Here is a 27,652-nt window from a genome sequence, read left to right as displayed (position 1 = left end):
ATGATACATTATGAAGAAGCGGTGCAGGAAGCAGAACGCAAGATGAAAGGCAAATTACAAACCAAGGCTGGTGAGATGTAAGTACCATTTAATGTTTCCAAAACAGTAGATGCATAATTGTTTTCAACATCTATTGTCATAGACATCATATTCTGTCACTATATTTACACATACAATTATGGAGTGCTTGAGTTTTAACAAAACTTCCTTTACGTTTCTCAGTAGTTCTAGGACGAGCGCAACTGTTGTCATATCTGCGTACTTTCACTATTTGGTGCACTGTAGAACTCTCAATAACTGTTACAGAAACTTAATTTATTAGACTGAGAGTGTTTTTCAGAGTTAGTAATTGAACAGCCCTCGGAGACGCCTCGTAGACATTTGCAATATGGCATTTTCAAAGTGGTATGTAATTTGCAGGCTAGAAAACCTGACAAAAATTTAAAAGTGTTATTGTGAAATAAAGTAATGTCAGCCAGTATTTAAATACTGTTGAAGTAAAAGAGGAAGAAAAGTGGGGTTTAACGTCCGGTCAATGACCAGGGTATTAGCAAAAGCTTGTTTAGGGCTAGGATATGGAAGGTAATTGATTGTGATCTTTTCAAAGGAATCATCCCAAAAATTTGCTTTAAATGGTTAACGTAAAAAATGAAAACTTCAATTTCGATGACTTGATGGTATTTTGAACTCTTACAAAAGACTGTCAACGTCTAACCAATGCATCACCTCACGCACTAATGATGCTGCTCTGAATCGTCACTGCGTACTCAGACAGATTCATGTTGGAGCGTAGAAAGTAACATTTATATTCAACAGCGTGTTTTCCTATTCTTGTACTTACTGCTATCTTCCTCAAATGGGTGCCGAATGTGAACGAATACTGGTCAGTTCCGTATGTAGTACCATCATGTGTTCTTGTTTTAGATGTTGCACTCATAGCCCAAATAAAAAAAAAAGAATAACGAAGGTCTCCTCTGTGATTCTGGTTATACATAAAGCACATCAGTGGCAAGACGCAATAAATACCTTCACTGCGCGATAACAACGGTGAAGTCACTGACGACAGTGCCATAAAGCAGAGTTATTAAACACGGTTTTCCGAAACCCCTTCACCAAAGAAGACGAAGTAAATATTCCTATCAAGAACAACTGCCAAGATGAGGAACATAGAAGTAGATATTTTCGGTGTAGCAAAGCAGCTTAAATCGCTTAATAAAGGCAAGGCGTCCGTTCTAGATTGTATACCAGTCAAGTTCCTTTCAGAGTTTGTTGATACATTAGCAATTATATACAACTGCTCTCTCATAGAAAGATCTGTACTTCAAGACTGGAAAATTGCTCAAGTCACACCAAAGTCCAAAAAGGGCAGTAGGAGTAATACGCTGAATTACAGACCCATATCACTAACGTCGATTTGCAGTAAGGTTTTGGAACATATACTGTGCTCGAACATTATCAAGTATCTCGAAGAAAACGATTTATTGATACATAGCACGGATTCCGAAAATATCGTTCTTGTGAAACACAACTAGCTTTTTATATTCGTGAAATAATTAGTACTATCGATAGGGGATGTCAAATTGATTCCATATTTCTAGATTTCCACAAGGCTTTCGACACAGCTCCTCACAATCGTCTTCTAATCAAACTGCCTGCGTATGGAATATCGTGTTAGTTGTGCGACTGGATTCGTGATTTCCTGTCAGAAAGGTCACAGTTCGTAGTAACAGACGGAAAGTCATCGAGTAAAACAGAAGTAATATCCGGAGTTCCCCCAGGAAGTGTTATAGGCCCTCTGTTATTCCTGATCGATATCAACGACGTTAGAGACAATCTGAGTAGCCCTCTTAGATTGTTTGCAGATGATGCTGTCATTTACCGTCTTGTAAAGTCATCAGATGATCAGAACGAATTGCAAAATGTTCTAGATACGATTACTGTATGGTGCGAAAAGTGGCAATTGACCCTGAATAAGGAAAAATGTGAAGTTATTCACATGGGTACTAAAAGAAATGCGCTAAATTTCAATTACGCGATAAGTCACACAAATCTGAAGGTTGTAAATTCAACTAAATACTTAGGGATTACAGTTACAAATAACCTAAGTTGTAACGGTCACATAGATAATGTTGTGGGTACAGCAAACCAAAGACTGCGATTCATTGGCAGAACACTTAGAAAATGCAACAGATCTACTAAAGAGACTGCTTACACCACGCTTGTCCGCCCCATTCTAGAGTATTGCTGTGCGGTGTGGGATCTGCATCAGGTGGGATTGACGGATGACATTGAAAAATTCAAAGAAGGACGGCTCGTTTTGTATTATCGCGAAATAGGGGAGATAGTGCCACAGATATGATACGTGAATTGGAATGGCAATCATTAAAACAAAGGCGTATTTCGTTGCTACGGGATCTTCTCATGAAATTTCAATCACCAGTTTTCTCCTCCGATTGCGAAAACATTCTGTTGGCACCCATTTACATAGGGAGAAATGATCATCACGTTAAAATAAGAGAAATATGGGCTGGCACAGAAAAATTTAAGTGCTCGTTTTCCTCGTGCGCCGTTCGTGAGTGGAACGGTAGAGAGACAGCTTGAAAGTGGTTCATTAAACTTTATTGTGAATAGCGGGGTAATCACGTAGATGTAGATGTGAGATTACTAGCAAAACCCAGTCAAACCACAAAACTTGCTTTATCCTGCCGATTATTTGATTTGATTAGTAAATTTTGTGTTTCCAGTGTAATATGCAATAGATAATGGTTCTGAGGACTATGGGACTCAACATCTGAGGTCATCAGTCCCCTAGAACTTAGAACTACTTAAACCTAACAAACCTAAGGACATCACACACATCCATGCCCGAGGCAGGATTCGAACCTGCGACCGTAGCGGTCACGCGGTTCCAGACTGACGCGCCTAGAACCGCTCGGCCACCCCGGCCGGCAATATGCAGTAGAAAAAGGTGTTTTAGATGTGAGTTCCTTGAGAGATTACTTATGACTGTTCAAGGATTTTGACTCGTAAGCGACTTGTTACATGGTCATTAATAATGTCATGTGGATAACAGCAAACAGAGGGCCTTTTTTTGGCAAGTTGTATAGATAAAACTGTCCTTAAGTTGAAGAAGTGGTATGCACCATCGTTGCTGTAATAGGCGTGGCACCGGCTTGTTGTTGGAGAACGCTCTCAGGCACTCTGTAAAGACTGGCTGATGGAGGCTACCCGAAACGACGCCCGAACGGCAATAACAAGTTTTCCTCGCTTCAAAGTTAGTGCGACTTCGCCAGCACATAGCGTTGAGTTGAGCATGTTGTCTGCTTTTGTATATGAAATCAGACGCAACACACACAAAAGAAAACTCAGCATAGTGAAGACAACATACATTACTGGCCATTAAAATTTCTACACCACGAAGATGACGTGCTACAGACGCGAAATTTAACCGACAGGAAGAAGATGCTGTGATATGCAAATGATTAGCTTTTCAGAGCATTCACACAAGGCTGGCGCCGGTGGCGACACCTACAACGTGCTGACATGAGGAAAGTTTCCAACCGATTTCTCATACACAAACAGCAGTTGACTGGCGTTGCCTGGTGAAGCGTTGTTGTGATGCCTCGTGTAAGGAGGAGAAATGCATACCATCACGTTTCCGACTTTGATAATGGTCGGATCGTAGCCTATCGCGATTGCGATTTATCGTATCGCGACATTGCTGCTTGCGTTGGTCGAGATACAATGACTGTTAGCAGAATATGGAATCGGTGGGTTCAGGAGGGTAATACGGAACGCCGTGCTGCATCCCAAAGGCCTCGTATCACTAGCAGTCGAGATGACAGGCATCTTATCCGCATGGCTGTAACAGATCGTGCAGCCACGTCTCGATCCCTGAGTCAACAGGGACGACGACGTTTGCAGCAGCATAGACTATCAGCTCGGAGACCATGATTGCGGTTGCCCTTGACGCTGCATCACAGATAGGCGTGCCTGCGATGGTGTACTCAATGACGAACCTGGGTGCACGAATGGCAAAACGTAATTTTTTCGGATAAATCCAGGTTGTGTTTACAGCATCATGATGGTCGCATCCGTGTTTGGCGACATCGCGGTGAACGCACATTGGAAGCGTGTATGCGTCATCGCCATACTGGCATATCACTCAGCGTGATGGTATGGGGTGCCATTGGCTACACGTCTCGGTCACCTCTTGTTCTCACTGACGGCACATTGAACAGTGAACGGTACATTTCAGATGTGTTACGACCCGTGACACTACCCTTCATTCGATCCCTGCGAAACCCTACATTTCAGCAGGATAATGCACGACCGCATGTTGCAGGTCCTGTACGGGCCTCTCTGGATACAGAAAATGTTCGTCTGCTGCCCTGGCCAGTACATTCTCCAGATCTCTCACCAATTGAAAACGTCTGGTCAATGGTGGCCGAGCAACTGGCTCGCCACAATACGCCAGTCACTACTCTTGATGAACTGTGGTATCGTGCTGAAGCTGCATGGGCAGCTGTACCTGTACACGCAATCCAAGCTCTATTTGACTCAATACCCAGGCGTATCATGGCTGTTATTACGGGCAGAGGTGGTTCTTCTGGGTACTGATTTCTCAGGATCTATGCACACATATTGCGTGAAAATGTAATCACATGTCAGTTCTAGTATAAATATATTTGTCCAATGAATACCCGTTTATTATCTGCATTTTTTCTTGATGTAGCAACTTTAATGACCAGTAGTATAGATATGAGATAACAATGGTAGTGAAACTTTATTTCATGCTGAGATACGGCTGGTAGTATGCGGAAACAGGTGAATATCGATACAGAATCGCATGCCATCTTGAGACACAGATTCTGCTGTTATCACCAGACATCACATCGAGTGTTTTGTTGGAGTACGCATTTAGTACCTGGAGTCCAAACCACGTTGCAGTTCGCATTCTTCACGTGTAAATGCCATTTACAGAAATGAAAGAACAAAATGTGATGGAAAAATTCGTAGGACTGACCGAAAACTGAACCCAAAACGTTTAGATTTATTATATGACTTTTCCCCACACAAACACCAAGCCGCACAGGCAAATATCACTGGACTTTAAATTGCTGTGGATCTCTCCCACGTGTCCGGAGCACTCCGTGTTTTTGGGATATTGTGAACACCTGTTTACTGCACTTTCACTGGCCTGTATTCGCCTCTGCGTTGCTGCAATCACTGAAACGAATGCGGTGCATCATAGGAGAGGGCAGATCAGAGCCGGTCACCTGTGGACAAACAGTATGAGGTGCTAACACCTGGTGTACCTTCTGTCACGTCTAACCGAACCCTTTGTATTTTTGGAGACGATGCCCCTGATTTGCTGAAACGATATCTGCGACAATTTACAATTAAGGACTTAACTAAAGAATGACATCTGTACAATCAAAGACACTGTTGTGCAGCGTGTGCTGTAGAGTGTGCTTTTGGGATTACAGGCCTAAGCAGTAAAGATACAAAAATTTACAATTTTGCATTCAAGTGGATGGCGATTTTCCAATTAAAATTGATCACTGTTGTTACGTTTTGCGTTTTAATGACCAAAAAATTAATAAATGAACTCTATTGTTTCTTTTCTTGGGATATTTTGAGCCTTAACATCGTAGAAGTGGCTACAAGAAGTTATGCCTGTCGATAGGTTAACAAATGGGCTTGAAAAGAGATTTTTTTCTAACTGTATCAATGTATCAGGAATCGTATCTTCAAGACAGACATGTCCTACAATCACAGTAGAAAGATGAGGTGGCGCGCGCGTTTACTACCATTACGTCCAAACGACATTTACGTTTGTAAAATCATGAAATGTTCTATTACACAAAAATCTGATTGCTTTCCTTGTTTCTCACAGTATCAGTACTCTTTCTTTAACTTCAGTTGTCATTCATCGATACTTTTATTGTGTGATTTGTTTGCGAAAGTTAGCAATTTAAATTTAAAAAACCTTAAAATCTTCCCGGTTTTGTCTGCTTTCCACTAGGCAAATCATTGTACTTCTGATGCTTTTCCCAGCGGAATGCATTCTCCAACATTTCACCGCCAGTAGTCTGTCGCTACAGTCCTTTAATGAATCCCAAAACGAGGTGGCTGTTCCTGACAGTTATGTAACTGAAGTTCTAAAAACAAATCAATAAACAGCTAGTACAACATCGAGTGAAACAAGTCTACTGTTACTAGGCACTGTTTATTTACCTCCAGAAAGCATTTCGAATGTTTAAACCTTTATCATCACCTGAATTTATGTGGATTTATATATCACATACGCGTTCTGTTAAGACTTTGGAGTAATCTTTGGCACTGATAAAATCTTCTCGGGTTGACAGCCGAGTCAATGCGTTGTTTTCCAGCAACGTTCCAGCAAGTTTTTTACTTGCCATCTTCAGGCTCTGTATAGTAGACAGAGGGTAGTGAAACTTTTTTACGTACTGCCCACTTCTGTAAATGTGTTAGTAGCAGCCGGCCGAAGTGGCCGTGCGGTTAAAGGCGCTGCAGTCTGGAACCGCAAGACCGCTACGGTCGTAGGTTCGAATCCTGCTTCGGGCATGGATGTTTGTGATGTTCTTAGGTTAGTTAGGTTTAACTAGTTCTAAGTTCTAGGGGACTAATGACTTCAGCAGTTGAGTCCCATAGTGCTCAGAGCCATTTTTTTGTTAGTAGCAGAATTTTCTAACCGCCCACCAGTTCCACAGCAGTAGTGATTTATACAATAGGGAGGTAGCTTTAGTTTATAAAATTATAAAGCAGAGTAACAACAAGTTAAAGCATATAATAATAATTACTTACCAAGTACGTTATGTCAAAATATTTTGAAAACATAATGAATTTTTTTCAAACCCTTGCCGCTTACCGCCCACCATGGAAGCCGGAACGTCCACTAGTGGGCGGTAGGGACGAGGTTTACTGTCTACCACTTGTCTAGATAGTGTCACAGGTTACACCCGAAAGTCGTGGCACAAGACATTCAGTCCACATGATGATAGAGATCTAAACCTTCGAAACGCATTGTGGAAATAAATAAACAGCGTGTGGTAACGATAAACTTGTTGTTTCATTCGGTATTAGTAACAGTTACGGTAAACCCTAACCACACATGGTCGCATTTAAAACTAGTACAATAATACAAAGTATAATATCTAGTTGAGTTAGCTACAAGCAGTAATAGTCAGGATTTTTGAATCAAACGAGCAACGCACAGGTGTGTTGATAACGCTCTGTGTAATCGAGCACAGCACTATCGTGCCACATAACTGACATGTCGGTAATACAGACTGTCCGTCGTTGAAAGTTCTCATACAATATACCTCAGCGAAGCACTGACGCGCGCCAGTCAACCGACATTAACACCACGCTGAAGACAGTGCTGTCAGCAGCCTTGTAACATGTGCGTAAGTAAGTACGGATGTACCCCAGTAATATTGTTCGGCTACACGGCATTTGTGTTTGTAAATTGCGCCAAGAGATGTGCCGTCGAGGATTTTTTTGTTCGACTGGGTGCAAGCGTACGCCAACAGTGCACCATCGTATGACAAAGGGTGGGTGGAGCACATACTTCCAGTGCCGTGGAAGTAGTACGGATGACGAAGAACGAAGTGGCGGACCTACCTCCCTGTGAAGAGCCAGGAATCGTAAGAGAAATGGAGTCCGGACGCCACAAGACCGGCGTATCTCAATGGCGACGGTACTGGAAAACGTGAGAGCCATCCATGAACGAGTTTTCAACATCTTGCATGGCATTTTAAAAAAGGCGCCGCCCACTGACTGCTCATACTCATCAAAAGTGGCACCGAACCGCGAAGGCAGCAAAAATGTTGCTGTCATTTCAGGCCAGTCCAGATTACTTCTTCAGCCGCCTAATCATCGTGAAAGAAAGACGGATGTATCACTATGCAAGGGTGTGTTTCTTTTTTTTTTTTTTCACGACAACGCCCCATCTGATCCTACATAGGACACAGACACCCGAGTTGCTCTTTGTGCTATAAAATATTGCCTTATCGCCTGTGTTCTCCTGACACTAAATCCAGCCACTTCCTTGCTCTTTCCTCGGACGAGGAAATCATCGCATGTCAGATACTTCGAGAACAGTGGTTCCCCACCTTTATGAGACCATTGCCAATGAGTGCAATCAGATATTAGCTATCACCCCCCCCCCTCCCCACCCCCACCCAATCTCTCCTTCCATCACATATCATCAACATTAGCATTTAAGTAAACTTTAGAGTAAAACACGTGAGGAGAGGGGCTAGTGTAATTGTTTAATACAAACCATACAAAAATGCACGGAAGTATGTTTTTTAACACAAACCTACGTTTTTTTTTAAAATGGAACCACGTTAGTTTTGTTAGCACATCTGAACATATAAACAAATACGTAATCAGTGCCGTTAGTTGCATTGTACAATGTTCATTACATCCGGAGATATTGTAACCTGAAGTTGACGCTTGAAACCTCCGACGTTCAGTTGCGTGTTGTAACAAACACGGGATACGGTCGGCGAGCAGCATCTGCAGGGACATGTTTACGATGACGACCGTGTTTACGAGTGTGGCTGTAGTGCACTGTTGTGGTTTGGTCTAGCTGTCGCAGTGTCCGCATGTAGCGCTTGCTGCTATTGTTATTCTGCATTCGTCTCCGCACGCAGACCAACTGTAGTACACCGTGTTACCAGACGTCTGTGATAGTGTAGTGTTGTAGGAACTGTGACCATGGTGTATTCGAACTCTGAAAAGGCGGAGATGATACTCATTTACCGATGAAGCGGGTTTCACAAACCACGGGGCAGTGAATCTACGGAACATGCATTAGTGGTCCGTGGACAATCCTCGCTGGCTCAGACAGGTAGAGTGACAGCGACCGTGGACTGAAAATGTATGGTGCGGAATCATTGGCGACCACCTCATTGGTCCTCACTTCATTGCAGGGGCCCAAACAGCTGCAACATACATCGCGTTTCTACAGAATGATCTGCCAACGTTGCTCGAAAATGTCCCACTGGAAACGCGTCGACGTATGTGGTATCAGCATGATGGTGCACCTGCACATTCCACAATTAACACTAGGCTGACCCTTGATAGGATGTTCGACGGGCGTTTCATAGGACGTGGAGGACGCATAAATTGACCAGCCCGTTCTCCTGATCTTACACCTCTGGATTTCTTTCTGTGGGGTACGTTAAAGGAGAATGTGTACCGTGATGTGCCTACAACCCCAGAGGATATGAAACAACGTATTGTGGCAGCCTGCGGCGACATTACACCAGATGTACTGCGGCGTGTACGACATTCATTACGCCAGAGATTGCAATTGTGTGCAGCAAATGATGGCCACCACATTGAACATCTATTGGGCTGACATGTCGGGACACACTCTATTCCACTCCGTAATTGAAAATGGAAACCACGTGTGTACGTGTACCTCACTCCTCATGGTAATGTACATGTGTGTCAGTGAAAAAGACCAATAAAAGGGTGTTAGCATGTGGACGTAATGTGCTGTTCCAGTCTCTTCTGTACCTAAGGTCCATCACCGTTCCCTTTGGATCCCTACGTAATTCGGTGCTCTCCGATACACACGATCGAACAGCGGAGGAGTGGTACTCAAGTGTCAACTTTAGGTTACAATATCTCCAGATGTAATTAACATTTTACAATGCAACAAACGGCACTGATTACGTATTTGTTTATATGTTCAGATGTGCTAACAAAACTAACGGGGTTCCATTTTGTGTTAAAAAACATACTTCCGCGCATTTTTTTATGGTTTGTATTAACCAATTACACTAGCCCCTCTCCTCACGTTCGGTCTGTGGAATCGATTCGTCAGTATTTGATGTGGTTTACGAAATATATCCAGCGGTAATGTTAGGTGACTCACCCTGTGTATACATATATATATATATATATATATATATATATATATATATATATATATATATATATATATATATACACTCCTGGAAATTGAAATAAGAACACCGTGAATTCATTGTCCCAGGAAGGGGAAACTTTATTGACACATTCCTGGGGTCAGATACATCACATGATCACACTGACAGAACCACAGGCACATAGACACAGGCAACAGAGCATGCACAATGTCGGCACTAGTACAGTGTATATCCACCTTTCGCAGCAATGCAGGCTGCTATTCTCCCATGGAGACGATCGTAGAGATGCTGGATGTAGTCCTGTGGAACGGCTTGCCATGCCATTTCCACCTGGCGCCTCAGTTGGACCAGCGTTCGTGCTGGACGTGCAGACCGCGTGAGACGACGCTTCATCCAGTCCCAAACATGCTCAATGGGGGACAGATCCGGAGATCTTGCTGGCCAGGGTAGTTGACTTACACCTTCTAGAGCACGTTGGGTGGCACGGGATACATGCGGACGTGCATTGTCCTGTTGGAACAGCAAGTTCCCTTGCCGGTCTAGGAATGGTAGAACGATGGGTTCGATGACGGTTTGGATGTACCGTGCACTATTCAGTGTCCCCTCGACGATCACCAGTGGTGTACGGCCAGTGTAGGAGATCGCTCCCCACACCATGATGCCGGGTGTTGGCCCTGTGTGCCTCGGTCGTATGCAGTCCTGATTGTGGAGCTCACCTGCACGGCGCCAAACACGCATACGACCATCATTGGCACCAAGGCAGAAGCGACTCTCATCGCTGAAGACGACACGTCTCCATTCGTCCCTCCATTCACGCCTGTCGCGACACCACTGGAGGCGGGCTGCACGATGTTGGAGCGTGAGCGGAAGACGGCCTAACGGTGTGCGGGACCGTAGCCCAGCTTCATGGAGACGGTTGCGAATGGTTCTCGCCGATACCCCAGGAGCAACAGTGTCCCTAATTTGCTGGGAAGTGGCGGTGCGGTCCCCTACGGCACTGCGTAGGATCCTACGGTCTTGGCGTGCATCCGTGCGTCGCTGCGGTCCGGTCCCAGGTCGACGGGCACGTGCACCTTCCGCCGACCACTGGCGACAACATCGATGTACTGTGGAGACCTCACGCCCCACGTGTTGAGCAATTCGGCGGCACGTCCACCCGGCCTCCCGCATGCCCACTATACGTCCTCGCTCAACTGCACATACGGTTCACGTCCACGCTGTCGCGGCATGCTACCAGTGTTAAAGACTGCGATGGAGCTCCGTATGCCACGGCAAACTGGCTGACACTGACGGCGGCGGTGCACAAATGCTGCGCAGCTAGCGCCATTCGACGGCCAACACCGCGGTTCCTGGTGTGTCCGCTGTGCCGTGCGTGTGATCATTGCTTGTACAGCCCTCTCGCAGTGTCCGGAGCAAGTATGGTGGGTCTGACACACCGGTGTCAATGTGTTCTTTTTTCCATTTCCAGGAGTGTATACATATCTCCAAACCTCTCTATCGATTTCAACCAAATTTGGAAAAGAAACAGCAGAATACTTAAGTATCAGCACTGTTGGGTTTATAAACTCCTCGCTCCAATAGGACCAGAGATACAGGCAGTGACATATTTTTTCAGCTCTTGGCATACAGGCTGACCTGCACGACAGGCTTGTTGTGTTGAAACAATATCAGCCTGCCAGATGGCAACCTACATGTTACGGGCTGGAAACGGTTCTCTGGACCCCAACATGTAGGGTGCCCTGCATGACAGGCATGTTGTGTTGGAGCAGTATTTGCCTCCTTTACTGACGTGCTTTGCAAGGCGGCCTGTGCGCCAGGGGCAAAGAAATTATTTTGAATTATTATATTTAGCCTGCCCTGTATGACATACGTGTTGCAGGAGTAATATTGACTTGCTTTATCAAACTGTACTGCAGGGGCTACATGTGCTGGCTGGGCACATGTTGAGATGGATAGAGGGGGTTATGGATAGAGCGAGGGGGGAGGAGGAAATGGGCAAAGAGAGGGGGTGGAAAGTTAGAGGGATAGTGGGTGGGTGGGTGGGAAAGGTAACGGGGGATCAGGAGATGGAAAGAGTGAGGTCGAGAAGGATTTGATCAGGGGGAAGGGATGGCAGAAGATATGGCCACAGGAAGAGGGTGGAGGAAACAGACAAAGAAAGGGAAAGGGGGAGACGAAGTGTGGTGTGTGTACTGTAAGACATCCGGTACACACACCAGCAGATTATTTGACTTGTCGCTCTGACGAAGTAGGTGAGTGTCAGCAATATGTCTCGTGGTCTTATCGTGGTGTGTTTATCTTCTGCCGTTAGGTCAGACGATAGAAATGCCACTTGCACTCTTAGAGTAGCAGATTGACGGTGACCAACTTTAAACAGAGCTTGATTAATTTTCACACACATTTATTAAAATAATAAAAATCATAAAATTACTTAACTTGATTCTGGATGCTATTTACAACTGACAATCTGAAATTCCTTTGGTCTTGGTATGTTAATCTTATTCTCACATATCTCTGATACTTGACAAAGTGTCTATTCATTTATCTTCATGGCTATGTACAGGAATATGATAATCTTATTAGGCGCAGACTGAAACTTGACTATAGACTGGTACAGACTAATGCAGAATTAGTAATCAGAGGTCCGTACACTCGTTATAATACCTCGCGTGTTCAGGTATCACTGCATGAGTGTGATCCACGAGGAGAAAAGGTTCTACGTTAACAGCAATCTCATTGGCTGCGTTACATATTAATATGCGGATCGGCGGAAGCAGAATTTGGTCCGTCTCTAAGACAGCGCCATCTCGTAGTGCGGAGATGGACGAGCGATGCGCCTGCGCTGTTGTGCTACCGGGGCGCGCTCTAGTGGGAGAGTTGTGAACGCGTTGACTACGCGGAACTACGTACACAACGAAGAGACACAGAGAGTGGGGAGGAGGAGGAGCTGTGTTCAATACATGTGTCGAATGCGTACATGGGTGAACCTGCGGAGAAAAGGCTAGTAATGCAGCAGTGCAGTAGACATTGCATAATTACTGTTATATTATTCTATAAGTTATTTCGTTTATTGTTTTGAAGTGAATAGTGAAGTAATTTCAAGTATATTCTCATTTTCATGAGATTTTAAGCATATGTGATGTACATGTCTCATTTTACTGTCTGTGAGGCTTGGTAGAAAGAGCAAAGTATGTATGTAGTAGTTGGCCTATGAGAGGAAGATAAATGATTATAGTAAAGAGCTTATAAAAATTATTTAGTTTCATGCATGCAATTATTTAGTTCGTGAATGGAACACAACTGAACCATTTTGTTTTTACCCTTCAGAAAATTACATATTATCCCTAAGTGTGTAATTACCACCAGGTTACGAATCACTGTCCTAGAAGGATGACGAATTGTCTTGTGATACGGAACATTTCCTGATGAGCCAAAAAAAATGCATACTTCTACAACGTATGTGTCATCACAATCATCGATGGCTTGAAAAATGTGTCGTCATGAAGGGTGAATAATTAGAGAAGGACTAACACTACAATAATTTTCACAGTCGCAGTTTAATTTTTTTCGACATGGTAATTAAAACCTCATGGTTACCTCCACTTATACACTGACAGACAAAAATCGCAGTACCAAAAAATAATTAATGTAGAGTGACGAATTTTCGGGAATACATTTGTCTGGGTAACATGTATCAGTGATTAACATCGCAAGATCACCAGTTAACGTAAGCGAGTGATTAGCCATTGAATATGTCAAATAGTAGTACATAAACAACCGGTGCAGCCGCCAGAATGTTGAATGCAAGCATGCAAACGTGCATGTATTGTGTTGTACAGGTGCCAGATGTCAGTCTGTGGTATGGAGTTCCATGCCTGTTGCACTTGGTTAGTCAATACAGGGACGGTTAATGCTGGTTGCAGAAGACGGTGTTGTCACCTGATGATGTCCCGTATGTGCTCGATTGCTGACAGATCTTGTGATTGGGCAGGCCAAGGCAAGAATTCGACACTCCGTAGCGCAAGTCGTGTTTCAACACTAGTATGTGGGCGAGCGTTATCCTGATGGAAAACACCCCCTGAATGCTGTTCGTGAACGTCAGTCCAATAGTTTGAATCACCTGAGTGATGTAAAAATCTGCAGTCAGGTTGCGTGGGTTAGCCACGAGAGTGCCCCTGCAATCATACGAAATTTCACCCCAGACAATAACTCCAGGTGTAGGACCAGTGTCGGCCCTCAACTGGCCTCATTCTAACCAACACACAGCTATTACTGGCACAGAGGCAGAACCAGCTTTCATCAGAAAACACAACAGATCTCCACAAAAAAATGGCTCTGAGCACTATGGGACTTAACATCTATGGTCATCAGTCCCCTAGAACTTAGAACTACTTAACCTAACTAACCTAAGGACATCACACAACACCCAGCCATCACGAGGCAGAGAAAATCCCAGACCCCGCCGGGAATCGAACCCGGGCGTGGGAAACGAGAACGCTACCGCACGACCACGAGCTGCGGGCCAGATCTCCACCCTGGCCTCCAGTGAGCTCTCGCTTGACACTACTGAACTACAAATGGCGGTCGTTTGGGATCAGTGGAATGCACGTTACAGGGTGACTGGCTCGGAGCTCTCCTTGAAGTAACTGATTTATAACAGTTCGTAGTGTCACTGTGGTGAGAGCTGCTGCGCCAATTGCTGCTGCATATGCAGTACAGTCCGCCAGAGCCATACGCCGAACATGGAGGTGCTACATGGAGGTGTTCCCTCTCGGTAGTGCCACAAGACATTCCGCAGCATGGTCTTTTAGAGACAGTACATTCTCGTGACCAACCGCGGCCTGCAATAGTGTACAGTGGCTACGTTTTTGCCGAGTCTTTCTGCGGTATCGGAGAAGGAACATCCAGCTTCTCGTAGCCCTGTTACACGACTTACTTCAGACTCAGTGAGGTGTTGATAATGGCGTCTTTGAAGCCTTTGGAGGCATCCTTGACTAACATCAACTCACCGCGTCCAGCCTCAAAGGAAGCTGACGCTCTTAACCGTTAGAGAGTGTATTATTTAAAGTAAACCCGATTTTCATGCTCATAGTGCGCAATTAGCATCATTATTGTGCGGTCGGCGTGAAATCTGAAGAATCATATTGTAACACGCCCGGGAGTACAAATGGCGGGGGTACCTTTAAACTTGTTTCTCGTTTCGACCGTGCGCCCTGTCCACACCACATACCAGATAATCCCGCGGCGGTCGTACTGTTCTGCTGCACACTGCTGCTGGCTTGCCTGAAATTATCTATTGAAATACGCACGAGTTTAGGGGAGCCATTCCACGTTAGATTAGATTAGATTAGATTAATACTAGTTCCATGGATCATGAATACGATATTTCGTAATGATGTGGAACGAGTCGAATTTTCTAATACATGACATAATTAGGTTAATTTAACAACATACTTAAGTTAATATAACAACTTTATTTTTTTGTGTTTTTTGTTTTTCTTTATTTTTTATTTTTATTTTTTTTATTTTTTAAATATTTTTTTTCTTTTTTTTTCTTAATTTATATCTAAAAATTCCTCTATGGAGTAGAAGGAGTTGTCATTCAGAAATTCTTTTAATTTCTTCTTAAATACTTGTTGAAATTAAAAGAATTTCTGATTGACAACTCCTTCTACTCCATAGAGGAATTTTTAGATATAAATTAAAACACAACACTGTTCGACGTCTGGTATGAACAACTATATTCTGCGACGATTAAAGAAAATTGCAGGTTGCACTGTTTACACTCTAATTCTGAAGTGTTATCCCAATTGATGGATGATCAACAGTCCACAATAACAGTTGGACGAGCGTACACGTACCGAACATTGCGCGGATGATTGTTGATGATGCGAAAGCCGAATAATCGAACGAAAGTTCTTACGCTCGCCAGGCATACACAGATTTCTTTTGGTACCAGTCCTTCTTCACACTAGTAGTGATATAACACTGTCCGTAAAGTTAAATTTTCAGTTCTCAGTTCTCACTTGTACGAGCGTGCGCGTAACCGTCGCGGCGCGGCTGATTGTTGATAATGCGGAAACGCGATGATCGAACGCACGTTCTCACGCTAGCTACAAGACACTGACACTTGACTGTACTCTTTTATGGTAACTAATTTTTACTGATTCACATCAGTTCATTCTGGGAGACCGAACACGGCGAGGATGATTGACACTGTACAGTACGGCACGCAACAAGAGGATACACAATATGTTATCGGCGGCACTGCTCACTTTTTAATTACTTCTTGACGCACTTTCCGCTGAATCATTTACTTATTCTATCTCTTTACTGTAATAGCACTTGTAGCAACACTTCAACTTCCATACTAACAATGCTTCTTACACGCAGAGCTATCCACAACGCAACGTAACAGTTCCGTGTCCCGCGTTCGACTCAACAGACGCGGCCGCCCGCAAAGATATTCCACGGCTAAGCCAGCGATATGACAATACGCTTACAATCTTTCATCTGTAGAAAACATGCCTACCAAATTTCGTTTATGTCAAACAACTCCTTCTTGCTGCTGCGATTTTTTTTCTGTCGGTGTATTTCCAACGGCAGGGGGTAAGTCATAGTCCTCCAAGAAATAAGGCGCGTTATTCTGCGTCACCTGGTGGACACACTCGACAGATCGAAGCCAGAAAGTCTGAGTCAATCCTGGAGTCGATTCAGGCAACTGCTTGCGAAAAATTGGTAATCCGAGTTCGTCTTCCAGTCTGGCACGAATTTTCAACTGCCACAGTCTCGTTCATTACATTGCACAGTAGGCATTTGTGAACAGTTTGCAGTGATTTCAGCTCATCTCAATGCATCTGCATCGGTTTCATCCCCATCGACCCATCCATTTCATTTGAGTGCATTTATTATTATTAGTATCGTTAATTTCCCATTTAGAAGAGCGTTAAAAAACAATTTTCATGCCACTTTTTTGTTCTCTTTCTTTTGTCTTCCCGAAAACCTCTCATATATTCACTGTGTTTCTTCTTCCTCTCTTCTGTCCACTTCTTTCCTGGTTTCTTATCTTTCGGTGTTTCCTCGAATTTCCGTTTCCTGATTTTTTCTCTGTATTTCTCTCTGTTTGTTTTTTCTTCTGCGGAGATATTTAGTTTATTTAGGTGTTCCAAGGTTTCGTTTTGCCCAGTTAGTTTTTATCGTATTACTCATCAGTTAGTTTTCATCGTATTACTCATCACTATGTTAAAAATCTTCTAGATCAGCCTATTTTCGTTCATCTTATAAATGTGCCCATAGAATTTAGCCCTTCTTTTTCTGATGTTGTCTGTAATTGTCCCTGTCTGTTTGTACAGTTTTTTTGTCGGTCTTTTTATCCGGATCCCCTGTCTGTAAAGTGGCCCATAGGTCTTTCTCAGAATTTTCCCCTCTTCCTTTTTTCCATTTCCTTGATTTTCGTTCTTCCCCTGATTACTGTCGTTTGTGAGGCATACAAGGCTTCTGGTAAGACAACTGTTTTGTAACGTCTTAATTTCGCTTTAACGGAAATACTTCTTTTGTTGTAATGGTTCCATGTAAGTCTGTAGGCTTTTTGTAGCTTTGCACCTCTTTCTTCATTGGCTGTCGAGTTTAGTCCTGTTTTCTGTATAGTCCCTCCCAGGTATTTGAAACTTTCTATTTGTGCTATCTTTCCATACTTTGTTACCAATGGGTGTCTGGCTGTGGCTTTAGTGTCCATGTACTGATTTTTTTCCATACGAAATTTGTAGTCCTGTTCTGGCTGCGACTTCATGTAGTTTCTCTAGGGCTTCTTTTCTGTTATTTGTTATGATGGCTATATCATAGGCAAAGGCCAGACGTTTTATGTTGATGGTTCTATTTTTGTGTCTCCCCATTTTTATCGCATTGACTATTTTGTGCCATGTCCTGATTATTTTCCCTAAAACTGCGTTAAATAAAACGGGTGACTGGCCATCTCCCTGTCTCACTCCTGTCTTGATTTCTACCGGTTCCGAGATCTCTCCCATGAACTTCACTTCGGATTTTGTATTTGTTAATGTTACCTGTATTAGTTTTCTGGCCTTGTTGTCTACCTTCATTTCTTCCAGTATACTAAAAAGTGTTTCTCTGTCTATGGAATCGTAGGCCTTCTTAAAATCAACAAATGTTATTGTGGCGTTTCTGGACTTTCTCGTTAATATTGCTCTCAGTCACCAGATCTGATCACTGCACGATCTTCCCTTCCTGAACCCTGCTTTGTACTCTCCGATATGTAGATCTATTTGAGGTTCTAGGCGATTTAACAGAGCTTTGGAGAGAATTTTGTATGTCGGATGCAGTAACGAAATTCCTCTACAGTTATTAAGGTCTGTTTTGTCTCCTTTCTTGTGGAGGGTGTGTATTAGGACTGAATTCCATTCTTTTGGCACACTTCCTGTTTCCCAGATGTTTTTGATTATTCTATGTATTTTGGGTGCGAAGTTTTCATGGTCTAATTTCCATGTTTCTGCAATCAGTCCATCTTCTCCTGGTGCTCTGTTATTTTTCAATGATTTTATTATTTTCGCTACTTCTTCGTGTGTTAGGGGTTCGGAGTCCTGGTTAGATTCTGGTTTTGTAAACTGTAATCTCTGTTTTGGTTCATGGCAGTGGAGTAATGTGTCAAAGTATCGAGTTAATATTTCACAGTTTTTCTTCGGATGTGTCTCCAGTGTTCCATCTTGTCTTTTGAAGTATAAGCTTGGAGGTTGATATCCTGTCATATTTTCTTAGAATGTTCTTTAAAAATTCCGCGTATTGTTTCTGGTGAAGTCCTCTTCTGTCTCCTTCAACCTGCTGTTTTCGCAACCTCTTTTTTCTCTGCGGATTATTTTTGAAGTGTTTTTCTGTATCCTGTTGAATTCTTCCCATTTTTCTTGTGTTCTATGGCTGTTAAATTTTTTCCAGATCTGTGTTCTGTCTTCCATGGCTCTGTCGCATGTCATGTTCCACCATCGATGTTTCCTTTTTCTCGGTGGTTGCCCCAATTTTTTTCTGACAGTTCTGTCCAGTTGTCGCTGTTGATTTTCGTAATTTCTTCTATTATTTCTTTCTTGTTTAGTTGCAAGTACTGTGGATCTGTTCTGAAAGGTCTGTTGGTTCACTTGATTTGTCTGTTGGGTACAAATTTTGCTTTGATTTGGAGAAGGCGACGATCAGACTCAAAAACACCTTTCCTAGTTCTTACGTTTATCATTTCTCTAGCATTTTTCATGGAGATTACTACGTGGTCTATCTGAAATTCTGCTACAGCATTGTTGGGGGATTTCCAAGTTACTACACTACTGACCATTAAAATTGCTACACCACGAAGATGACGTGCTACAGACGCGAAATTTAACCGACAGAAAGAAGATGCTGTGATATGCAAATGATCAGCTTTTCAGAGCATTCACACAAGGTTGGCGCCAGTGGCGACACCTACAACGTGCTGACATGAGGCAAGTTTCCAACCAATTTCTCATACTCAAACAGCAGTTGACCGGCGTTGCCTGGTGAAACGTTGTTGTGACGCCTTGTGTACGGAGGAGAAATGAGTACTATCAACTCGCGTTGATCGGAAGCCAATGACTGTTAGCAGTATATGGAATCGGTGGGTTCAGGAGGGTAATACGGAACGCCGTCCTGGATCCCAACGGCCTCGTATCACTAGCAGTCGAGATGACAGGCATGTCATCCGCATGGCTGTAACGGATCGTGCAGCCACGTCTCGATCCCTGAGTCAACAGATGAGGACGTTTGCAAGACGACAACCATCTGCACGAACAATTCGACGACGTTTGCAGCTGCATGGACTATCAGCTCGGACACCGTGGCTGCGGTTACCCTTGACGCTGCATCACAGACAGGAGCGCCTGCGATGGTGTACTCAAGAGCCAACACTGAGTTACTAGAGGAGGCCGCAATGCACGCGTTTTAGCTCACGCCGGCTGGCGTGAGGAGGGAAGGACTATACTGACGTGAGATCTGGAACATGACAAGGAATTAGAATTCAATAAGCGGACGTAGCTAGTTTGATACTTAACTTTAATCCATTAATGATGAACGACGCTCTTGACGGTACATGATTCAGAATATTATCTGTTCAGAATAGTAACTGAATATGACGCCTTGCTAGGTCGTAGCAAATGACGTAGCTGAAAGCTATGCTAAACTGTCGTCTCGGCAAATGAGAGCGTATGTAAACAGTGAACCATCGCTAGCAAAGTCAGCTGTACAACTGTGGCGAGTGCTAGGGAGTCTCTCTAGACTAGACCTGCCGTGTGGCGGCGCTCGGTCTGCAATCACTGATAGTGGCAACACGTGGGTCCGACGTATACTAACGGACCGCGGCCGATTTAAAGGCTTCCACCTAGCAAGTGTGGTGTCTGGCGGTGACACCACACTACCCTTCATTCGATCCCTGCGAAATCCTACATTTCAGCAGGATAATGCACGACCGCATGTTGCAGGTCCTGTACGGGCCTTTCTGGATACAGAAAATGTTCGACTGTTGCCCTGGCTAGCACATTCTCCAGATCTCTCACCAACTGAAAACCTCTGGTCAATGGTGGCCGAGCAACTGGCTCGTCACAATACGGCAGTCACTACCTTGATGAACCGTGGTATCGTGTTGAAGCTGCAAGGGCAGCTGTACCTGTAAACGCCATCCAAGCTCTGTTTGACTCAATGCCCAGGCGTATCAAGGCCGTTACTGCGGCCAGGGGTGGTTGTTCTGGGTACCGATTTCTCAGGATCTATGCACCCAAATTGGGTGAAGATGTAATCACATGTCAGTTCTAGTATAATATATTTATCCAATGAATAGTTGTTTATCATCTGCGTTTCTTCTTGGTGTAGCGATTTTAATGGCCAGTAGTGTAGTTTTCTGTGTGGTTTCTGGAATTGCGGAATTGGGGTAATTTACTGATTGCAGACAGCCACACATCTGCAACCGCTACTGCGGAGGCAGCCACACGGTGACGACGGCCCAGCAGCGCGTGTCTCGGGTGGGTCACTTCCTGGAGCAGTGGGGGCCTGAGGCGATCCAGCTGCTGGAGGGTGGCGTCAAAGGCACGGACGGCCGCATGTACAAGGCGCGCGGCAAGGTGGGCTCCCCGCTGGCCAGCCCGAGGATGGTGTCGGTCACGACGTCGCCCATGAAGTTCCCCGAGGAGGGACTGCAGCTGCCTGCCGGGGACGCCGCCGCCGCCGCCCACGCCTCTCTGGAGGAGATAGTACTGCAGGCGGTGACGCTCGAGGCCGAGGCGGTGGCGGCGGCGGGGGCGGAGGCGAAGCAGGTGAGTGGCCCTCCTCCCCATCCCACCCGTGGGCGCCGCTGGTACAGTTCCTAAGGGACTCCACTGCAGCCTGTCTGCGTGATGAATGATGCACTCAGCGATGACGGAAAAACCTACACGTGTCAGAATGAGATAACAAACACTGGTTGGGAAACGATTAACGAGGGGACCTCACGACTGGCCCTCTTCGATTTTCTTAACGTTCGGCGTGTTCTAAAACTGAGCTCCGGTGACCAATATTTAACTGATGGTAGGCCTCAATAAAGTTTCGCGCATACAGCGCTGTCTATCCGCTCTTTAGGAACGTACCGCAATGTTGATTTGGTTCAGTAGCCGTTTGCCAGATGGTGAGAGCAGATCGCAAAGACAGGGACAATTTACACGGCGTCATTTGTGAAGTGCGCGTTGTCATTAGATTTTTGCTGGCAGAAGGATCTTCACCTGCTGAAATCCATCGTGAATTATGTCTAGTGTATGAGCCTAATATCTATAGTAAAATTAGATCGGACATCACTATATGTTACAGTTCTACTGATAGAAAAACCTATTTTCTGGTATTCTGAATGAGATATAGTAAATTAAATTTTGGATTTTAGCATACAGTAATCAATTTGAGGCGCTGAGTACCATAAGGCACACCATCGTCGATTGTGAGACTGTAGCATTTATTCTTGTTTCTGGCATCTGTTGATTTGGTGAGTCGGACAGATCTGTGCTGTAGGCCAACATTGTACATATGAGCATAATCGAAAAACTGCCTCACTCATTTCTCTGATAGTCCCTTAAATGTGGGGTCGAAGGCGATGTGGTTTTGGCCGTTGTGGCTATCTGTGCCTCATTTGTATTCTAGTCGAGTGGCCTTGTTGGTAGATAGTACTAATTGAATTTAGTAATTTCCGCAAACTGCAGTTTGTGTTTAGAGTTGGTTGTCCGCACAGCGGCTTTCCAGTGCAGTGTCAGCATGAGCTCTGTTGAACCTCGCCAACACAAAAGAAAATACCCAGGACAAGTTAGCCGCAAAGGAATTGTGGCCTCTCAGACCAGATCCATTTTCTGAAAAAGTGAGGAAATCAAATAAGCGTGACTACGAGCGAAAATTTAACAAAGAAGTCTGTAACAAGCGTAAGTTGTTGTATGGGTGCAACGTAAGAATGCCTGATTTTCAACCCAGAAGTTAATTCGTTAACTAATACATGAATTAGGGACCTTACACATTTGTCCCAAAAAATAAAAAAGCCTAGAAACTCCTACTTACACAAAAATGCAAAAGAGAGAGTAGCGAAAGCTTAAACATTATTTCGTTCTTGCCATAAACAGTACTTAATTATGTACAAAAAACAAAATTCCACAAAAACAATTCATCCTTTTTTTTCAGACAAGTTATGCATGTTATTATTATTAATATTATTATTGACAGGGGCTGAAGCTGTATAAATTTGTTGATAAGCATAACCGTTATACAGCAGATGCTACTAATTTCCCACTCTCATATATACCTTAAATTAAGAATTTGTGAACACCCAGAACGAATACCTATGAGCCGCCACTCTCCACTACTGTTTTAGCAGCGCTGTAGCAAGATGGAGACGATTTGTTTTCCCTCATTGTTACGGACACGAGGAGTGGATATCGCACACCAACGCAGATTCGAAACAACAGCCACTGCAGTAGCGCCATTCAAGTACACCGAAACTAAAAAAAGTTCAAGCAGTGTCCGTTCTCGAATCGAAAAACGATGACTACCGTTTTTCTGGATGAAAAGCGCGTTCTTTTGATTGGTTTCATGGACCATGGGTCAACAGTTACTGCTGACATATACCGTGAAACGCTAACCAAACTGAGACGTGCGATCCAAAATCGACGCCGAGGGAAGCTGCAGTCTTGCACAGTCCTCCTCCACAAAACTTACGCCCTCCCACCGCTGCCAAAACGAAGGAGAAGATCCAACAGTTTCGTTTGGAACGTTTGATCACTCTGCGTACTGTCCCGACCTTGCACCAAGCGACTGCTTCCTCTTCTTGCATTTGGCAGTGGCTGGGTGCACAACGATTTCACAACGACGATGAACTCAAGACTGCCGTTACCAACTGGTTCAATTCCGAGGCGGCCGACTTTTATGCAGAAGGTTTAAATAAACTGGTGCGGCGTTGCAGAAAGTGTAAAATTAAAGTAAATTAGACATGTAATAATGTATTACTGCCAACAAAAACCTTTTCTCGTGAGTCAGTTTTGGAATACACCTCTTACTTAAAGAATCTGATGATCATCCTCGCTTCCCGGACATCAGTATCCCAAAGCACTACGACACAATTCTCTAAAAAGGAAAAAAGGACTCGAAAGTAATCGCCTAAAAACATTTGTGGGGTGGAGTTCTATGCCCGTTCCACTTGGTCAGTCAATACAGGGACGGTTACTGCTGGTTGTGGATGACGTTGGAGTTGTCGTCCGTCCGATGATGTCCCATATGTGCTCGACTGGAGACAGATCTGGTGATTCCGCAGGCCAAGGCAACGTTTCGATACTCCGTAGAACATGATGGGTCACAACAACGGTATGTGAGCGAGATAGTTCGTCGCTGCCCTCCAATGAGCTCTCGCTTGACACCACTGAAGTCGTAGATGGCGGTGGTTTGGGGTCAGTGGAAGGCAAGCCGCAGGGCGTCTGGCTCGGACGTGTCCTTTAAGTATCCTATTTGTAACAGTTCGTTGTGGCACTGTGGTGCCAACTGTTGCACAAATCGTCGCTACAGATGCAGTACGCTGCGCCAGAGACATACGCCGAGCACGATGGTCTTCCCTCTCGGCAGTGCCACGTGGCCGTCCGGACCCCTGTCTTCTCGAGACACTGTATTCTCGTGATCAGCCGCTGCCAGCAGTCATGCTGTAGTATACAGAGAAGTTGCAGCATTAGAAAATTGCAGCGAAATGCAGGAAGATCTGCAGCGGATAGGCACTTGGTGCAGGGAGTGGCAACTGTCCCTTAACATAGACAAATGTAATGTATTGCGAATACATAGAAAGAAGGATCCTTTATTGTATGATTATATGATAGCGGAACAAACACTGGTAGCAGTTACTTCTGTAAAATATCTGGGAGTATGCGTGCGGAACGATTTGAAGTGGAATGATCATATAAAATTAATTGTTGGTGAGGCGGGTGCCAGGTTGAGATTCATTGGGAGAGTCCTTAGAAAATGTAGTCCATCAACAAAGGAAGTGGCTTACAAAACACTCGTTCGACCTATACTTGAGTATTGCTCATCAGTGTGGGATCCGTACCAGGTCGGGTTGACAGAGGAGATAGACAAGATCCAAAGAAGAGCGGCGCGTCTCGTCACAGGGTTATTTGGTAAGGCCGGTATTACACTATCAAATTTCTTTGTCCAATATCTTTGTCCAATATCTTTGTCAAAGATATTTGATAGTGTAATAGGGACTTTGTCAAATGTCGTCCAATATTTGATCAAATCTAGGGCCTCGCTGTATATTTGATCAAAGAAACCGCTTGTCTTCTGTTCACTGCAATGTGACATGTTACCACATGGAGCGCTAGCATCGCTGCAGCGTTCTGTCGTCTGTAGTGTTTTTATAACCATTGCCGGTAAATACAATTGGTGTGTGCTGACAACTACAAAATTAATAGAGATGTCTGAAGCTGATGAGGCGCTTTACAACGTGAGGCACCCTGAATACAAAAATAGATTAAGAAGATTGGAGGCCTGAACTAACCTAACCTAACCTAACATAACATAACATAACCCTCTCCTGTGTCAAGGAATCGGAGTGTTACAGTGAGCCTGTCTTCTGAAGATGTAGCAGTTCTTAAGTCAATATTGTGCTTTGCGATATGAGGATACACTTCATTGAGCACATACAGAAATGTATGCTCACCCATTCTTAAGTAATTGATGTACGACTTGACGTCTTCCACTGTAAGCTCACGTAACAAGTTTTGTTGAATGCTTTTATCGTGTAGTCGTAAAACCCACGGCTTCACGCAGATTAGATTAGTTTTTCGTTCCATAGATCCGTGCTGAGGAGATCCTCGTGGATGTGGAACATGTCGTTTTTTTTAAGCTGAAATAACAATACTAATAGTATGAATAAATACAATACATCATTTGTTTCTATTAAAAATTTCGCCAATGGAGTAGAAGGAGTTGGCCAGTAGTAAGTCTTTCAGGCTCCTTTTAAACTAATCTTTATTTCTAACTAAATTTTTTATGTTTCCTGGCAAATTATTGAAGATGAGTGTTCCTGAGTGGTGGACCCCTTTTTGAACTAAAGTAAGTGCTTTTAAGTCCTTGTGCAAATCATTTTTGTTCCTGGTATTGTATGTATGAACTGAGTTGTTTGTTGGAAAAAGAGATATATTATTTACGACAAATTTCATTAAGAAGTAAATATACTGAGAGGCAGTAGTTAGTATACCCTGTTCTTTGAAGAGGTTTCTGCAGGACGTCCGTGAATTTACTCCACAAATAATACGTATTACACGCTTTTGGCCTCTGAAAACTTTTGTTTAACTTCAAGATTTATCCCAAAATATTATCCCATATGACATTATGGAATGAAAGTAGGCAAAGTATGCAAGCTTTTTCATTTTTATGTTGCCTATGTCTGCTAACACTCGAATTGCAAATACAGATTTGTTAAGGCCTTTCTGCAGTTCTGTGGTGTGCCCCTCCCAACTGAATTTATTATCAAGTTGTAATCCCAGGACTTTTAAGACTGTCGACCTCGTATGTATGGTTCCATTTTTTCCCCCACTTCTTTTCCGCATGTGCACACAATGCAATTGGGGTACGTACAACTGCTGCGGTTAATAACAAGTTGTTGTCAGCCATCTTGAACTTTGACGAAAAATTTGATGACAGTGTAATACCTCTTCTAGCGCTACGTCAAAGATCTTTGTCAAATATATTGGACGGAATATTGGATCACATCTTTGATCAAATTTTTGACAAAGAAATTTGATAGTGTAATACCGGCCTAACCGTGATAGCGTTACGGAGATGTTTAGCAAACTCAAGTGGCAGACTCTTCAAGAGAGGCGCTCTACATCGCGGTATAGCTTGCTGTCCAGGTTTCGAGAGGGTGCGTTTCTGGATGAGGTATCGAATATATTGCTTCCCCCTACTTATACCTCCCGAGGAGATCACGAATGTAAAATTAGAGAGATTCGAGCGCGCACGGTGGCTTTCCGGCAATCGTTCTTCCCGCGAACTATACGCGACTGGAACAGGAAAGGGAGGTAGTGACAGTGGCACATAAAGTGCCCTCCGACACACACCGTTGGGTGGCTTGCGGAGTATAAATGTAGATGTAGATGTAGATGTCATTCACAGTGACTGCATTCCTGCCCAGTCTTTCTGCAGTGTAGCTGAAGGAAGACCCAGATTCTCGTAGCCCTGTTGTAAGACTTCTTTCAAATTCAGTGAAGTGTTGATAGTTACATCTTTGTCGCTTTAAAGGCATTACTGACTAGGATGAACTCTCCACGTGTAACCTCAAAGGTAACTAACGATCGCGACTGTTACAGCGTGTATTTAAGGTACCCTTGATTTGCATCTACTATGCGACTGGTGTGAAATTTCCTTCATCTTTCAGATGTAGAAATTCACCTAGCAAGTTCGTTTATGTTGTACTTCTCTTTCTTGCTGTTGCAACTGTTTCCAGTCTGTGTATTTGTTACCGCATATATTTTAGCAGCACTTTTTTCTAGTTTTCCCAGTACTGTGTCCTGTAAGAACACAGAACTTTTTTTTAAAACTTACTGTGTATCATACGTTTCTGACAGTAATCGTGCTATAATACCGCCTTGGGGTACACTGCAAGTTTCTTGCACATATGACGATTTCGCTCCTCTTTTTTTTATTTCTGAAACATGATATTTCTCATTAAGGATATCGAGCAAGATCCATTATATACTCATTACTTCTTTCTATGATTTAATCGATGAAGAGTTACTAGCGTGACTACCATAAATAGAAATAAATTGTTCTACTTCTCATTCTATTATTGTGCTTAAGTGGTGCGTGTTTGTCAGCAGGTGGCGGCAGCCCCAGCGCAAGAGGTGCCGGAGGCTGCGCAGGAGATGGGAGATGACACCTCTGGTACGCAAATGGTACAAGAGATGGTACACGAGCTGATTCGCGGAGGGTATCCGTCAGTGGTAATGGAAGAAGAAGAGTCCGCAGCTGAAGCGGCTCCTACGGAAGAAAGTGCACCGTCTGAAGAAGTGGCGCCGTCAGAGGGAGAAGCAGCAGGTCCAGAGGAACCTGAGGCCGCAGAAGAACCTCCGGCAGGGGAAGAACCTCCGGCCACAGAAGAAGAATCTTCGCCTGCAGAAGAACCTGCACCAGCTGAGCCTGAAGGCGAAGCTGCACCTGCGGAGGAGTCTTAA

The 27,652-nt window shown here is 43.9% G+C and overlaps 1 protein-coding gene across 1 annotated transcript; it reads left to right on the top strand.

Annotated features, from left to right (window-relative positions):
• On the top strand, positions 1-27,652 carry LOC124772905 (skin secretory protein xP2-like). Its single transcript, XM_047249358.1, has 3 exons — positions 1-77; positions 20,884-21,247; positions 27,299-27,652. The coding sequence occupies exons 1-3, from the start codon at positions 1-3 to the stop codon at positions 27,650-27,652; spliced, it is 795 nt and encodes a 264-aa protein (XP_047105314.1).

Source organism: Schistocerca piceifrons, chromosome 2, assembly GCF_021461385.2.
Source record: "Schistocerca piceifrons isolate TAMUIC-IGC-003096 chromosome 2, iqSchPice1.1, whole genome shotgun sequence".
In the NCBI taxonomy this organism is placed as follows: Eukaryota; Metazoa; Arthropoda; class Insecta; order Orthoptera; family Acrididae; genus Schistocerca; species Schistocerca piceifrons.
Note: the sequence above shows the minus strand (reverse complement) of the source record. Positions and strands in the feature narration are given on the sequence as shown.

What these genes read in the sequence shown, in the direction of transcription:
- LOC124772905 (XM_047249358.1), top strand. Translation starts at nt 1, where the DNA reads ATGATACATTATGAAGAAGCGGTGCAGGAAGCAGAACGCAAGATGAAA. An exon ending in CAAACCAAGGCTGGTGAGAT is followed by an intron (nt 78 to 20,883) that starts GTAAGTACCATT and finishes TACTGATTGCAG; the next exon opens with ACAGCCACACATCTGCAACC. An exon ending in CGGGGGCGGAGGCGAAGCAG is followed by an intron (nt 21,248 to 27,298) that starts GTGAGTGGCCCT and finishes GTTTGTCAGCAG; the next exon opens with GTGGCGGCAGCCCCAGCGCA.